This window comes from Chrysemys picta, chromosome 13 (genome assembly GCF_011386835.1).
Source record: "Chrysemys picta bellii isolate R12L10 chromosome 13, ASM1138683v2, whole genome shotgun sequence".
NCBI lineage: Eukaryota > Metazoa > Chordata > Testudines > Emydidae > Chrysemys > Chrysemys picta.
In genome coordinates this window covers 29,785,518-29,802,737 of record NC_088803.1, presented here as the reverse complement: position 1 = coordinate 29,802,737, position 17,220 = coordinate 29,785,518, and the positions used below count along the sequence as shown (strand labels likewise).

Below are 17,220 nucleotides of genomic sequence, written 5' to 3'. Positions count from 1 at the left end.
CAACTCCAACAAGAGCTCAGGTAGGTGATCAGTCATTCAAACCTCACACAGGGGTTTTGTGATTACAACTTCATAACAGCATTTTTATCAGAACAAGAACACATATGCATAGGTTCAGGGGCAGCAAGTTATATGGGCCCGCAGTGCCTGGGCTCCAGCAAATTCAGGGCCTGGGGGCCCGGCTCCATCAATGTTCTGGGCCGGGTCTCTCCCCCGGCCCTGCCTGCCACTCCGCGCACCTCCCCTGGCCCCATCTGCCACCCCTGCGCACCTCCCCCAAGCATCCCTGCCTACCCTGGGCAGTGGGCGGCTGCCCCCTGCAGCTCCGTGCTGCGCTCCCTTACCGGCCGCTGCCGCGGCTGACTACGAGGGAGTAGTGCTGGGGGCAGGCTGAGGCGGCTGCTGCGCTTGTGGAGGGAGGAGGTGAGGAGGTACTTGGGAGCCACCCCCCGAGGCAGATGACTCCGAGTCGACTCCAGGGGGGTGTTATCCTGGCTGGACCTCCTGGGCAGCAGCCTGGGGGGGCTTGGGTGAGTGTCATGCCAGGGGGCTAGGGAGGGGGTCCCTCCCCCTCTCCCCCGGAGCTCACTGCTGCCGGCGGGGAGAGGGCTGGAGGGAGTCCTCTCTGGCCCACGGCCCTGGGGTAGCCTGCCTGCTACACTCCAAACTGCTCATCCCTGGTCCGGCCCTTCGCTCCGCTCCCCAACCCTCTGTCCCAGCCCAGAGCCTGCACCAAGCACCCAAATCCCCTCCCAGAGCCCACACCCAGCACCCAAACCCTCTCCTGCATCCAGCACCCCAAACCCCTTCCCACACCCCCTCCTGCACCACAATCCCCTGCCCCAGCCCAGAGCCTGCACCCAGCACCCAAACTCCATCCCAGAGCCCGCACCCCTCCTACACCCAAACTTCCTCCAAGAGCCTGCACCCCAAACCCCCTCCCGCACCCAAACTCCCTCCCAGAGCCTTAGGCAGGTGTGTCGGGGGGTGGAACTTGGACCCATTCTGGGCACCACCAAAAATTATACAAACCTACTGCCCCTGCATAGGTTAACCTTTCCTTTATATAGCTTGGGTCTTTGATAGGGTTGCCAACTCTTCAGGATTGTCCTGGAGTCTCCAGGAATTAAAGATTAATCTTTAATTAAAGATTACGTCATGTGACAAAACCTCCAGGAATGCGTCTAACCAAAATTGGCAACCCAATTTTAACCTTCTTTGATCTTCAGAGACCATGAATAGGTAATCAGTCAGACAGTGGGTCTCTTCTCAGGGTGTAGCTTTAAAAGGTTGGGTCTGGATGTGATCATTTGCATTTTCCTCCCCCAAGATATTAAGCCACTTAATTTTGTTTGTCCTAAAAGTTCCCTCTTGCATAGCACATTGTTTAAAATAGTCCCTTGAAGCTCTGAACACCTCCCAGGGTATACACTAGCCATGTGTCTCCCCTAGGGAATTTACGTGCAATCCCACAATAATACATAAATTTTGCATTTATAATACCATGGATCCCAAAGCTATTTAAAATTAATTCAAAACGATATCCGAAAGATATTGCCATATCTCTCACAAATACTTCCTCGCCACCTCCCAGGAAAACGACTGGTGCTGCCTGCCCTGTGAAGAGTCTCTGTTGGGAGGGACGGTTGGTGTCTATGAAGTGGACAGGGATGGTGTCCTGAGCCATAGGCGCTGGCTTCCCCTCTGCCCCGGTGCTTGACCACCCCGGCCCCGCCCCGGGTCCCGCCTCTTCCCCGCCCTCACCCCACCCCCATTCCACCCCTTCTCCAAAGTCCCCGTCCCACCCCGCCTTTTTCCACCCCAGCCCTGCCCCCTTCCTGCTGCCATTCCACCCCCAACCCCCAAGTTCCCACCCCTGCCCTGCCTCTTCTCCGCCTCCTCCCTTGAGTGCGTCGCGTACCCGCTCCTTCCCCTCCCTCCCGGAAAGTCCTAAGCACCGCCAAACAGCTGTTAGGTGGTGAGAAGCGCTGGGAGGGAGGGGGAGAAGCGGGAATGTGGCGTGTTGAGAGGGGAGAGAAGGAGGCGAGGAGTGGGGAGCTTGGCTGCCGGTGGGTGCAGCGCACCTGTTAATTTTTCCCCGTGGGTGCTCCAGCCCCAGAGCACCCATGGAGTTGGCGCCCATGTCCCTAGCCTCTGTTTGCCAGAAGCTGGGAATGGGTGACAGGGGATAGATCACTTGATGATTACCTGCTCTGTTCATTCCCTCTGGGGCATCTGGTATTGGCCACTGTCGGAAGACAGGATACTGGGCTAGATGGACCTTTGGTCTGACCAAGTATGTCTGTTCTTCTGTTCTTACGTGCATTGAGGCCCTTGGAGGGGAAGCGCTAGAGGCTGGCAGGTGTAGTAGATCTGAGAAGCTGCTGTGGGGGGTTAACCTGTGGCTATGCCCCACCCCAGAGGGACGGCTCCCCTGTATGGAGTACAGCTCCCAGAGGAGACCAGAGAGCATGGGAAGGTCCAGAGGGACTCTGGGCTCTTCAATGGGACATCTGCCCCCTATCTCCCTGCAGCTCCCCTCCTCCCTGTGGCAGAGATCCCCCCCAGCTCTTTCCCAAAGCCCCTCCCGCTCCTTCCCAAAGCCCCGCCCCATTCTGCAGCTCCTGTCTCCCGCTCTCAGGCCCCACCCTCCAGGGAATAGCAGCAACGCTTTTCAGAATGACCCCTCCCTCCTGCCGTAGGGAAGGCAACGGACCCTCCCCATCGTGCGATAGAGGGCAGTCCGGCTTCAGCCCCGCCTCTCCCCGGCAGGGAGAGATGTGATTGGCTGATCCCAAGAGCCGGCCGTCACGTGCGCCGCTTCCCTTGCAGTGACCGCGGGGCCTGAGGGCAGCGGGGCGGCCTGTGGTGGGGCCTGGGGAAGATGAGCGGCGCCCGGCGGAAGGAGGAGCCGCCGTTGTCTCACCCGCAGCAGCACCTGGTGGCCAACGGCGGCGGCGCGCTGCGCGGCTCGGTGTGGGGCAAGGCGCTGCGGAGCGACTCCGCCTGGGAGGACAAGGTGCGGCCGGGGCCCGCGCGGGGGGTGGTGCTCGTCTCCCCACGGGCGCTGGGAGGTTTGGGGGGGTGGGTGCCGCCCGCTGGGGTCACCCGTGGGCGCTGGGGGGAACTGCTGCCGCCCCTTGGGGGTCACCTATGAGGTTTGGGGGGTTGCTGCCGCCGCCCGCTGGGGTCACCCGTGGGTGCTGGGAGGTTTGGGGGGGCTGCTGCCGCCGCCCGCTCGGGTCACCCGTGGGTGCTGGGAGGGTTGGGGGGCTGCTGCTGTCGCCCGCTGGGGTCACCCGTGGGTGCTGGGAGGTTTGGGGGGCTGCTGGGGTCACCCGTGGGCGCTGGGAGGGTTGGGGGGCTGCTGCTGCCGCCGCCCACTGGGAGTCACCCGTGGGCGCTGGGAGGGTTGGGGTGGGGCTGCTGCCACTTGCTGTGGGTCACCCATGAGGGTTGGTTGGCTACTGCTGCCTGCTGGGGGTCACCTGTGGGTGCTGGGAGGGTTGGGAGGTGCTGCTGCTGCCCACCTCATGAGGTCACCCACGGGCAGTGGGAGGGTTGAGGATACTTGTAGCCCCATGAACTGGGAAAGCCCTTTTAAAAGTAGCAGAGAGTCCTGTGGCACCTTATAGACTAACAGACGTATTGGAGCATTAGCTTTTGTGGGTGAATACCCACTTCTTCGGATGCTTTTACAGATCCAGACTAAGACGGCTACCCCTTTGATACTCGACACCTTTTAAAAATGTTTTTCTCAGGCAGTTTGTTTGGCACATCCTCAGAAACCCTATTTGAGTATTTTTCTGAAATCAGACTAGTCGTTTCTTTCCTGTGAGACTAAGGCACAGAGACTTGGGGTGAAATTGCAGTGCTCCGTGTTGGAGACAGTCTACGTGCTGATTTCGTAACTTTTCTTTAATAATTGGAGCTATAAAACTTCCCATGCAAACAGCTAAAGGCATTTTCCAACTTGTGCTGCTCTTTAGGATACTGTGAATTAGTTTGTGCTAATTTAGGCCAGGTCTATGCTATGAGCTTATATTGGTATAACTACGTTACTCAGAGGTGTGAAAAGTCTACACCCCTGAACGATGCAGTTATACCAACCTAACCAATGCTGTTGCCTGGAGGGCTTATGTCAACATAGCTACCGCCTCTCATAGAGGTGAATTAACTATTGATGGGAGAAGTCTGCCATTGGCATAGTAGCATCTTTACTGAAGTGCTTCAGTGGCATAGCTGCACCGTTGCCTCTGCAGCATTTTAAGCGTAGACCTGTCCTGACTCTATCAGTGAGCCACGTCTGATGAATGGTGTGAGCTGGAAGGAAGCTGAGATTTTGGAATGATATAGAAGCAGGTAGTGGATTTCTACTGAATAGGGCACCTAACATCACACACAAACAAGCAATCTCATGTTTTGCATGCATAAAAAGGGAAGGAAGGAAGGAAATTGTTAAAAGAAAATCTCCCCGTACACGTCTATTGCAATGAGATGTAGTTGTAGCTATGTCAGTCCTACGATACTAGAGAGAGAGAGAAGGTTGGTGAGGTCATGGCTCTTTGAGCTGTGGCGCAAACCTAATATCTTTTATTGAACCAACTTCTGTTGGTAAGAGAGACAAGCATTTGAGCCACACAGAAATGAAGAAGAACTCTGTGAGGCTTGAAAGTTTCTCTCTCACCAACAGAAGTTGGTTCAATAAAAGATAACCCGTTCCCACATATGCCTCTCATTGTGAAAGGTGATAAGTATTGCATCGTGGTTGAGACTAGTTCTGAAGCATGCAATGCTAGTAAAAAATGTCAGTAGCTAGTCTACACTGGCCCTCCTACTGGTGCTGATAATGCTACAGCAGTGCTAGAAGAACAGTGGGAAGATTTCAGAAAACTTCTGGCATAGATGTAGCCTCTAGTGCAAGGGTGGGCAAAGTTTTTGGCCTGGGGGCTGCATCAGGTTTCGTAAATTGTATGGAGGGCCGGTTAGGGGAGGGGGTCATAGCCCAGCCCCCACCTCCTATCTGCTCCCCCCCCCCGGGACTCCTGCCCCATCCACACACACCCCTCTCCCTGTCCCCTGACCGCCTCCGGACCTTTGCCACCCCATCCAACCCCTCCTCTCATTCCTGACGGCCTCCCCTGGGACCCCTGCCCCATTCAACCACCCCTTCTCCCTGTCCCCTGACTGCCCCCTGCTGCCCCAGCCACCCCCCCTCCTTCCTCACCGCCTCCATTCAACCCCCTGTTCCCCTCCCCCCCCCCCCCCCCCCGACTGCCTGGACGCCTATCCACACCCCTGCCCCCTGACCACCGCCCGAACTCCCCTGCCCTCTATCCAAGCCCCCCTGCTCCCTGCCCCCTTACCACGCTGCCCGGAGCACCAGTGGCTGGCAGCGCTACAGCCACGCTGCCCAGCTGGATCCGGGCCATGCTGCCGCGGCCACGCCGCAGCACAGAGACCAGGGTCAGGCTGGGCTCTGCAGCTGCGCTGCCCCAGGAGCTCACAACCCTGCCGCCCAGAGCATTGCACTGGCGGCTGGGCGAGCTGAGGCTCTGAGGGAGGGGGAGCAGTGGGGGAGCGGCCAGAGGCTAGCCTCCCGGGCCAGGAGCTCGGGGGCCGGGCAGGAGCTCGGGGGCCGGGCAGGAGCTCGGGGGCCGGGAGGCTAGCCTCTGGGTGGGCCGGATGTGGCACGCGGGCCATAGTTTGCCCACCTCTGCTCTAGTGCTTGCTGTTACTTGTCTAGGCTTAAAAATGCTTGCTGGCAGTAGTGGTATATTGGCAAACCCTCCTAGTGGAGAGACTGCTTGTACTAGCAAAAGTTACTTTGTTAGTATAGCTTAAACCAGGTACCTGAACAGGGTAGTCTGTACAGGCAGAAGGCCTTCTTTGCTGCTATGATTGTGTCTACCTTAGGACATAGCTATATCAGTTGAAGTGGGGTAAATTGCACTCCTGACTGGCATAACTGTACTGGCAAATTTTTAAACTGTAGACCAGACCTTAGGCTAGGTGAGTTTCATTTGGTCATGTGTACCACCTCTACTGCAAAAATAGAGAGTTCCCCTGTAATTTTTGTAAAACAAATCATTTAATCTTTCGCTGCCTTAATTCCCTATCTGTAGTAAATGAGAGTAATACCTTCCTACCTCATAGGAGTGCTGTGAGGATGAACTTCTTATCTGTGAGGTGCTCAGATACTGTGGCGGTGATATAAGTAGATCTCCAGCTTCCTTTTGCTTTGCGCTCTGTCTGTACATCAGGCTAGTCTTATTGTCACCTTGTGAGTGTCCCAAGTGAATACAACTCCATATTAGTGCAGTTGCCCCTTTTATGTAAATCATTTGTTTAGACTACTGGTTTAAAAGGGTTATTTGCTCCTGTTGTACAGATCTTAGAATGTAACTGGTTACAAATGTTCAGTGTGAGTTCTACAACTTACGTATTTAGAGGACCAAAGTCTACTCTGTTACACCAGTACAAATCCAGAGTAACTGCATTGACCACAGTGGACTATGGATTTATACAAAGGTAACTAAGAGCAGGATTCAGCTCATTGACTCGGATTTAGAGTTAAATCAAATTTCTACCTGCACAATCCAAAAATCAAAACTAGGAATAAGACAAAGGAAACATCCAAATGTTAGTTATCTCTTGTAAGATGATGGTCATCCAGCTGGGCTATTTGGGGAGTAGCACAGCGTAACTGGTGAATCTGAGGACAGGTCAACACTACCGCTGCCGGTCAATCTAAGCTATGCAATTCGTATTGTTAGTAGCATAACTCAAGTCGACGTAGCTTAGATCCACTTACCGCAGGGTTCACACTACGCTATGTCGACGGGAAATGCTCTCCCGACGACATTGCTTCCGCCTCTCATTGAGGCAGAGTACAGAAATTGATGGGAGAGCGTTCTCCCATCAACTGAACGTGTTTTCGCTAGACCCGCTAAATTTATGCCACTGTATCAATTGCAGCAGTGCTTCGTAGTGAAGACAAGCCCTGAGTGTCTGTCATGCTGTCATGGCTTAACTCTTCTGCAATTTTTTTCAATTATAAATGTCATGGCTACTCAATAATTCGTTGTGGTTTTCTTTCAGCTTTCATTAAAACAACACATTAAGGCCTGGATTCTGCAAAATGGATGCATATACCTGACTTTAAGCAATAAATTGTTCTTCTGAAGTCACTGGAACTACTTGCATGTGTAAATTAAGTTCCCGCATATGTGTTTGCAGAGTCAGAGATGTGATTTTCCAAATGGGAGCAGAGCGTAAATAATGTAGGGCTGCTTTCGTAACGCCGAGAGCAGTTATTTTCTGTTTGTATAAAGTTGTATTTGGAGATGACAGAAAACCTGTAAAACCATGTAATTTAGGCATGTTACACATTCCTATTAAAATAAGCCTTAGTATAATTTTACATTTAAAAAAATATATCAATATTAGTATTTTTTCTGTTTGAATCAGATACTTATTTTAGCAATTAAAAAAAAATAACAATACATTTGGAAGAATGTGGGCTGTGATTTTTAGCTGAAACTGTGACATTTTTGCATTTCTTGCTACAAGCGAGCTGTGTCTCCGACCTTTTTGTTGTAACAACGCAATCAGCAGGACAATGGCTTGAGTTTTCAGTGCTGTTTGTCAGTTTTTGTGCAAATAAAAGGACTTCTCTGAGGTGCCACTGCCAACACGGCGAAGGAGTCATTAGAGCTCTTGCAGATGCTGCCACAGTTGAGTCACCTGAGCATCTTTCTTCTGCGTGCAAATGTTTCTTTAAAAAAAAAATATATATAGACTCTGAACATGATAGAAGGTGAATTGATGATGAAGATTGCATCATTCAAATAAGAAATATTGAGCTTTTTGGAGAAATTGATTTCTATATAATATCAGTGCATGGAGAGAGGGTGTTAATGCATTATTTTACCTGATTGGCTTCAAACAAGCTGAGATGCTGGGAAGTGTGGAAACCCAAACTACCTTTTACAACCCCATAATAAAAATTCTGTAGGCCAAATTCTGTCCTAAGTTATGCCAGTGCTCCCTGTCTTTAGTGAAGTTGCAAAGGTGTATTTGAGAGCAGAATTGAATTTTGATTTGAAGTATGTGGCAGAATAGAATACAAACGTTCATAGCTTCATGATCTCTGCAAGGAGAACAGGAATAGAAAGTTATACATTACTGTCACTCAGCTATTCAGGTATGACTCTGAATACAGATATGGGATGCAGTTTAAGTAGGTGCCATTTTTAGTCTCTTTGGAATAGAATTGAACTTTAAATCTTTTTTCATAACTGATTCTCCCCCTCCTCCTTTTTTTAACAGTCCCATAGAGACTCAAAATGAAAATCTTTCCTTGCTGATGATGATTTTTTATCTCCATGATTCATACACACCTGTTTCTGTCATTTGTGGTTGCTTGAGAGTGCTGATTTTCCGGCAACATTTGTTTGTGGGTGATGGGAAAGAACTCAAGAATGATGTAGGCTTTTAAAACTGGTAAAGAATATAAATAGCTGAAAAGTTGGAGCTACGAACATTTTTAATATCTAATTCTAAAACAAATGGACTAAAGATCTGTTCTCAGTTCTCCCACTGGTGGGACACACAGTAAACTGAAGCCAGAACTTAGAAAAGGAGAGAGGGGTGGGATCCATCTATTGCCATTAGCTACTTTCAAATACTTTATATATTGTTTGTTAAAATTTTTTCTTTTGAAAAGCAATCTGTGTTCAGGGCCTTGATTTTTTTCCCAAGTTAGTTGCATGAGGGGTTCTTATAAATGTTTTATCTAAACTACATATTATATGTGAGATCTCAAACTTTGCTGTTTTTTCTCTCTCCTCAGGATGAGTTTCTAGACGTGATCTACTGGTTCCGACAGATCATTGCAGTTATTTTGGGAGTCATCTGGGGCGTAGTTCCACTGAAGGGATTTGTGGGAATAGCAATGTAAGGTTTCTTTCCTCTTATCTGACATGTATTTTTCTTTTTTTCAGATGTGGAGGTCACAATATCTCTAGTCTATTTTAAAGCAGCAGGGTGCTGTAAATGCATTAAAGTCTGACATTTCCTCTAAATACTGTATCATAGTTCAAAGGATAAATCATGTGACCTCATGAGCCAATTGGCACCTGTAACTCTTCCCTCCACCCCTTTATTCTGAATAGGTTTTTTTACTTTAAAAACATCTCGGACTTACTGGAGAAATGTCCAATTTCTGTCTTTTAGAGCAGATATTCTGAATATTTTCCATACCATGATGCCTTTTCCCCATACTTGGACCCCCGTCCCATGTAACTGGGATCCGTATGGGAAAGGCAGGGTGGTTACGACCCCGATAATTGTTTGCAGCTTCCAAGTTGAGTACCCTTGTTGCAGAATGTGTTCTGTACAGTCCCACTAGGGATGTTTGTTCCTTCTGAAATCAAAAAGGTGTCTCCAAAACAGTAGAAAATGTAAACTGTAACAAGCAAAACATCATTCTTGGGGGTCTTCTGCTGTTCTCTCGTCCCTCTCATGAGAGATACTATTTTACCAAAATCTGTACCTTCAATATCATTGTAAGGGGAAGGGGCATCCAAAATTAACTTTTTTTTTTAAATTTATATCCATGCATATGTATAATAAAACCTCTAATCTGCCTAGATGTATGGGATCCTTGTTCCCTTCTTAGTAAAGGCATCACAGTGTTATAGTGAGCAAACTAATTAATTAAAAATGTTATAACAGGGTTTGGAAAGTTTACCAGCCACCTATGAGTTAAAGGACCAAGCCTGCTAGACAGAAGTAAATACAGAAAATGGGAGGGGTACCAGAGGCGGTGCTCTAGGTGTTGAAGAGGAATAGTACTGGGATTTCATATGGGGTGCTGTCCCTCAGTTCCGATGCGGGACTCCATATTTCTATCTGCCTGTGGCTAGTTGATGTCTTTAAAAACTTAAACCTTTACAGCCCTCCAAGTGCTGGAAGGGAAGTTTTCTGTCTCCTCCCCTCTCTCAGACATCTTAGCTGCTGCAAGAAGGCAGGGGGAAAGAAGGTAGTCTCTGATTCTCTACACTTTCAGACTGTTTTTGACCACAGGGGGTGTCTTCTCCAGTGCCTGTTTCTGCTGGGGCTCATATTTTTCCCAGCAGCAGCAGTGTGACGTTGATACAATTCTGGAGAGTTGCATTGTTGCTCACATGGTTCATGGTAGCACTGAACCTGACTAGTCTTGTTAATACCATTGTGAAACCGCCTGAGAAAGCTCCGAGCAGCAGAGACATTGAGGCTGTTTGCAGCCTCTGGAAGAAAACGCTGTATCATTTTGCATCTTGAAGATTATCTTCACAACTCTTAGGGCTAGAAACACTTTTTGTGTTACTGAAATCTTAAATTCTGCAGCAATTGAGGGGTGAGAGCCCCAGGGAAAGCTTTATATTAACCACCGGAGAGCTTGTTTTTCAGTCCCTGTTATAAATAGTTAAAACTAAACGACACTAACAACAGATGAGAAATACTGTGTTCTTGCTTGTGTTCGCTTACTAGTTCAGTGTGTCTCCCAGCTGTTTGAGCAAATGAGTTCCTGTGTGGAAGGTTATCAAAGTAACTGAAGCTGATATTTGGTAAACAGTGGAATCTTCCACACTGGAGAGCTTGTGTTTAACAGTTTCCTAATGTGCCAGATACAGTTAATGCAACTACGACTATTGTAGGTTCTCTGGTAAATGTTGTGCATGTTCTCTTTTAAGAGCAACATGGAAGGCAGGACTCCTGCCTTCCATCTGGCACAGAGCTCCAGTCTTTTCCCACCCTCCTCTCATCCCACACAACTCTCCTTGCAAGAAGTGCACTGTTTGAAGGCAAGTTTTCACTTCCCAGGTTGTCCCAATCCTGAGTCTCTTGAGGCCAGATTTAACTCTGCACTGGAGCTTGTGTGATCTCTGGGACAGGCTGATGGTTGTCCAAAGTTACACCCTAGCTGCGGTGGCCCTTAGCACTTGCCAGGAGCACAGAATGTCCAAGGTACAGATCTACCCAGGCCACATTAGATTCCCCCCTCTGGCCTGTCCAGGCCTGTCTCTATGCTGCACCTGATTGTAGGGATCACCTGCACACTAGCCTAGCAGGCAATAAAGTGCGGTCACAGGGAAACAGCAGATTGGGCCCTGGGTCTTTTAGGGTGAGATGAGCTCTGTTAGACTTGGGTTTAGTTAACTGGTGCTGAGACCAAGAGACTGATACTGTATTTAAGTCCTTGGGTTTTAGCTTTTGTGCTGGTGATCTCCTGAGCATTTAACTACTAATCCCTGCCTATAGGGCCACAAATCTGTGCTCTACTGGCAGAGTGTGATGGCGATAATCTTAGGTTTGGCTAAGAACTCATTCCCTGCTACAACTATATGAAGCCAGACTATAGATGCACTTGTAGATCCAGCACTTGACAGGCTGGGAAAAAAGTGGGTAGAGTGAACATTCCCTGCACTGGAGAGAATCTGCTCTTACATGCTTTCTTTCCAGAAGGTAGAAGAGTTTGAACTGGAGCCTCTAGCAAGCTGGGGACAGGAGGAGAACATTCTACTCCTTGGCTGTAATGTTGATTAGATCATTAGACGGTTTTATCCTGTAATTTGGAAATGATGGCTCCTAATATCTTTGTCCCCAGATTCTGCCTGATCAATGCTGGCGTCCTGTACCTCTATTTTAGTAGCTTTCAACAGATAGACGAGGAGGAGTATGGAGGCACATGGGAGCTAACGAAAGAAGGATTCATGACATCGTTTGCACTGTTTTTGGTAATTCCCTCCCCTCCTCCTCGCTTCCTTTTCAGTTGCTCCAGTTACTGCCTGTGGAGTAGTAGTGATGAGATATGAGTGAGTAGGAACGTGCCATGGAATCCTAGGTAAGGGAGGGCTAAGGGGCAGAAACTTCATAGCAAGGGGAAAGGCTGTACTTTAGCAGTTGTAAGGTCAGTTAATTCTTCGTGTTCCCCCCTCTCTCCAACATACAGATGAGACAGCTTGGGGAGGTTGCCAGCACTTTGAAGGATAGAGTTAAAATTCAGAGGGATCTTGATAAATTGGAAAACTGGACTGTAGACGACAAAATGAATCCAACAAAGACAAATGTAAGGTGTTACACTTAAGGAAGAAAAGCCAAATGCACAAATAGAGAAGGATAACTGGCTTGGCAGCAGCACTGCTGAGAAAGATCTGGGGATTGTGGTGGATCACAACCTCAACATGAGTCAGCAATGTGATGCTGTTGCAAAAAAAGCAAATGCGATTTTTGGTTGCAAGTCACAGGAGGTGATGATACTGCTCTATTCAGTGCTGGTTAGGCCTCGGCTGGAGTACTGTGTCCAGTTTTGGTCACCAGTGTATAGAAAGGATGTAGAGAAACTGGAAAGGATCCAGAGGTGAGCAGCAAAGATCAAAGGGATGGAATGCAAGCCATATGAGCAAAGGCTGTAGGAACTGGGTATCTTTAGTTTGGAAAAGGAGATTAAGGGGGGGGACATGGTAGCAGTCTTCAAATACTTGAAAGGCTGCCATAAAAAACATGGAGAAAAGTTGTTCTTGCCACAGAGGGCAGGGCAAGAGGCAATGGGTTCAAACCACTGCAGGTTTAGATTAAATCTCAAGAAACATTTCGTAACTGTAAGAACAGTGGGACAATGGAACAGCTTCCACAATAGGCTGTCTCTTTCACTGGAGGTTTTCAAAAGGAGGCTGGGTAGCCATCTGTCTTGGATGGTGTAGACACAACAAATCCTGCATCTTGGCAGGGGGTTTGACTAAACTCTTCTAACCCTATGGTTCTATGATGATGGCAGTGCAACTTTATTTTTAAAATCTGCTCCCCATCTCCATCAGGGTTTAATCTAGAGCCGTGGCATTTGTTATTTTGAATTCACTGCCCTTATCTTTCAGGATCTCTGCTATGAGTCAGTAATACTGCACCTTTAAAATATTTTTCTTTTATGCATTCCCCCCTCCTTTCCCCTCTTCCCCCCCCCCCAAAATACCTGTCATCCCATTTGGGGGTGTTTTGAAGCGGGCATAGATTCTTTGGTGGCACTTCAGTGTGGGGCATGATAGGACTCCAAGCCAATCAGATGGCAGACTGCACCAGTCTGAGGTATGTCACATTCCTTATAGCTGTCCGCAGTGGCCCCAAAGTTGAAATTTAGTTTCCTGTCCAGTAGAGGGCCTCTTACTGAAAACAGTGATGGATTTCTGATGGTAAAAATGACTTACCCCATGGAGTTGCACCTTGGATTCTGTTTGTGGTTGTGCTCTAGCACCACTCACAGCACTAGCACGGCTTATTGAAAAATTCATTCTTTTTTGTGATAATGGGGAAGGCGGTAAATGTTTGAAACCTTTCCACAGTGGCTTGATTAACCTTCACTTTCTCTCCTTGTTTGTCCCCTCTTCAGGTTGTTTGGATAATCTTTTACACTGCCATCCACTACGACTGACAGTCTGCAGCCCTTGCCTCCCATTCCGGTCTTCAATAAATCCAAGAACATTTTAATAAATCAGAGCCTGTAATGGACTGGTGGGAGATGAAAATCAGCCACCTTTTTGTACCAGTGGTCCGAGGAGCCTGGAACAGCCCCAGCTCCCCTAACAGAGAAGCCAGTCCGTCTTGATTTTATACAAGTGTTGCTTATTGGAACTTTTTTAAAAGCCATCACAATTTTTGAAAGCAGTTCAAGACTATTCAACTTTTGAACTTTTTCCATGACTGTATTCAATAACTGTAACAACCTCCTGTGTGCTAAAGGGTGAATCTGTTAATTTAATTTGTGTAAGTTACCTCACCCACTGGATGAAATCTGTCATTAAATTGTGACTTGTCTTCCATTGTTGTCCTTCAGACATACAGTTTTAAAACAGCAGTCACTTTAAGTTACTTTCAGTGGAGAACACTGCAGCATTCAAGTAGTACATGGAGTTCAATGGTTGCCCTTGGCTTCTTTGAAGATAATTAAAGATGTGATTTATTTGAGTAAAATGACTATTGTTACCATATTTCTTTTTAAATTTAGAATCGTTTGATCACCAGAATTTTCAAAGGCTCTTGGCTAAAGACATGGATTTTTACATAATTCTGCTGGGGAGAGTTAGTGATCTGCTTTGGGAATGTTTAACTTGTAAACAGTGTTCATCATGCTTAGGACCTCCATCATGTTTCTGCTAGCCCAGAGGGCTACTAACTCAATTCCCGGAGCCTACCTCAGAGTTCAGTAGTCTAGATGGACAAAATAATTCCAGAGGCATACTTTTAAATGTCTGAATTTATCTGCTTAAAATCTTAATTTTTTTTTTGTATAGTGTGTATATATTAGTTAACGGGATTCAAATTCTCTTCGTTGACAAATGCAGGAGACTAAAAATAAGTACAATTGAGGCAGCTAATGTCAGGATGCAGAATTACTAACTCTTTTAAAAGAGGCATTTTCCCAGGAGCAGATGGCTTCCAGATTTCAGAGTTGGTCTCTTCATGTTACTGAGCAAAGCACCATCTAAACCAGACATTGCTGAGCTATCCTGCCAGTTTTGAGATGCTCCTGGGTGTTGCCACAGAGGTAAGCTGGGGGCTGTTTACTTCTCTAAAATGCTTAATTATCTCTCTTTTCACAACTTGTATTGACAGATGTATCATGCACAGTTCTGCCTTCGCAGTTATCTTCAGGAAGCAGTGCCACTGTGTGGTTTGGTTGTAGAATAGGCCCTACTGTTCTAACCTATAGTTCAGATAAACTGGGGGAAGGTTTGTACCAAGATTGCCTTATGGTGAGAACTCGACCTACTTTTAATATTCTCTTGTTGAAATCCTACATTGTTTCCTTGTTCCTCTCTTCTGAAAGCTGAAGAGCCCAGAATTCATACGTTTGCATATAAAGTTTAGGCACCTAAATAACTGTTTTCAGTGCTGAAAGTAGGAAAGTTTCCCATTCATTTCCCCTCAAACTTTAATAGGGAGGATATCTACTTTGGGAAGGGAAAGATGGTTAACTACTAGTCCTGGTGAGCTGTGGAAAAAGAGGAGCTGAGGCTTGCTGCTATTGCAGTCTGAGTTGCCAGTTTAAAAAGTGAATGATCTCATGCAGACTCCTAAATGTGCTGCTCTCGTGTGTGTGTGAGATTTAAACCCTGCTATGATTTTCTACTCCTCAGCTGTAAGCGTTAATTTCCTTTGAGAAATGCCCTGTCCACTAGTTTTAAGTTATTCTTTGCTATCATCATAAGTTTGTGCATTTCCTTAATTATCCCCACCCATCAATAAAATAAACCATTGTGTACTTGAAAGCAATCTATTAAATTTCACCTGACCTAACCAGTTGTGTGGCTTCTATCCTCTGTCTTCTGAGTATTATAGGATGTTGGGAGCATGGGGCTTTTTTAATACCCTTATTTGTGACCACTAATCTTGATCTGGAGCCCATCATGTATAGTTTTGTCTCTTGGATCTGTGTCACAGGGTTGACACATACCCTCCAGAGGGGCAAGGCGGCCGCTAGGATTTAAAGCCTCATCTTCACTGGTAACGAAACGAGAACTGACCATTTCCCTCACTGCAAGCCTTGTGTCCCTGTATCACACTGGTTCTTGTGCTGTGGTTGGCAAGCTCTGGTGGCACTTTGGAGCTGGGCACAGAAGCGCTGTGGGAGCCATACAGACTAGGTTCTCTGTAAGTTTGCCCCAGGTTTGTGCAATATGTTTGTGACTCCGTGCACCACTATAAAACTTGCGTAGTGTAAATTGGTGCATAGCTATCCTTGACCCTATGAACTGTCCCTTTTTATCATCCTGAGTGGAGAAGATAGGAGCTGGAGAGAATGACTCTGCCCATCTCCTTACCTTGCTGTTGGACTGAGTGAGATCTAAAGTACTTCATCTGGCCCCTATCACTGTGGTACCAGAGCACCTCCCAGTCTTTAGTGTAAGTATCCTCACAACACCTCTGAGCTAGAGCAGTGCGATTATCCCTATCCTACAGATGGGTACTGAGCACAGAGATGCTAAGTGACTTGCCCAAGGTCACACAGAAGTCTGTGGCAGAGTAGGGAATTGAGTCTGGGTCTCCCATGCTAGCCCTAACCACTGGCCCATCCTGACCACTGTTTCTCCATTTAAAAAATGTACGTATTTTCAGCTCTGTGGCATTTCTTTGTTTTAATCTCTCTTGGTGGCTAAAACTGGGTTGGATTGCCCTATGGAAGGGCCAACAGGCCACTGCAGCGGTGGGTTAGGACTTCATGGAGGTAATAAAACAGGCTGGTCTTACTGTAAAAGAAGTTTCTGGCTCCTGGCTTGGAGGGCATCTGAAAATGCAGGTAAAAAGGCTCCAGTTACTGAAGTTGTAATTACAACTGGCCCTTTGCGTGGGATGCCATTGGATGTAACTTGTGAGTGAATCTGACTAGCCGTCGTGGCAACTGACTTTGGAACACCCAAGAATTGGCTAGTGAATGCTCATGGTAAAAGTGAGGTAAACATAGGAAGGGATTTTTATGAAACCTTCTGGTTTGACTTTTCAAAGTGAAATAGATACAGAAACGTGATGTGCAAAAATACAATCATGACTGAGACAGATACAGTCCCGAGTGTTCAAATCCCAGTGGACTGAAATGTATTGATAGGGATATTCCTTTCAGGAAGGGGGAGATGCTTGGGGACAGTAGCTGCAATCTGTCTTGGTGCAGTGTTCTCCAATGGTTAGAGCTAGAAGGCAGACATGCTATGTCCTATTGCCAAGTCTTGATTATTAAAAGCTGATTTTTGGTGCAGTTCAGGGTGTGAAGATGGAGAAGCCTTCCCCAAGAAGCTTACCACCCAAAAGTTGAAAGACAAATAAGAATGCCCTGAGTGACCCAGAGGATGGTATGGGGGGAGATAATAATTTTTTTTTAATTAATGGAGATATCTCATCTCCTAGAACTGGAAGGGACCTTGAAAGGTCATCGAGTCCAGCCCCCTGTCTTCACTAGCAGGACCAAGTACTGATTTTTGCCCCAGATCCCCAAGTGGCCCCCTCAAGGATTGAACTCACAACCCTGGGTTTAGCAGGCCAATGCTCAAACCACTGAGCTATCCCTCCCCCCATGGAAGGTTTAAAGGAGGAAGTGTGGAGGCCTGGAGCACTGGGCAAGGGAGGTCAGTCTGGCCATAGAGGACAGCCTGGAAGAGATCATGAAGATCAGAGAGGGAGAATGAAAAA

The 17,220-nt window shown here is 47.5% G+C and overlaps 1 protein-coding gene across 2 annotated transcripts; it reads left to right on the top strand.

Annotated features, from left to right (window-relative positions):
- Window positions 1-2,775: 2,775 nt before the first annotated feature.
- Window positions 2,776-15,336, top strand: RAB5IF (RAB5 interacting factor). Of its 2 annotated transcripts, XM_005295379.4 has the most exons (4): window positions 2,776-3,019; window positions 8,855-8,958; window positions 11,654-11,783; window positions 13,430-15,336. In XM_005295379.4, exons 1-4 carry the CDS (start codon window positions 2,885-2,887, stop codon window positions 13,469-13,471), a joined length of 411 nt encoding a protein of 136 aa, XP_005295436.1. In that variant the 5' UTR covers window positions 2,776-2,884; the 3' UTR covers window positions 13,472-15,336. The 2 variants fall into 2 exon arrangements, with proteins under 2 accessions (XP_005295436.1, XP_065421820.1); XM_065565748.1 differs by lacking the exon at window positions 13,430-15,336 and having other exon boundaries at window positions 2,779-3,019; window positions 11,654-11,876.
- The last annotated feature ends 1,884 nt before the right edge of the window (window positions 15,337-17,220 follow it).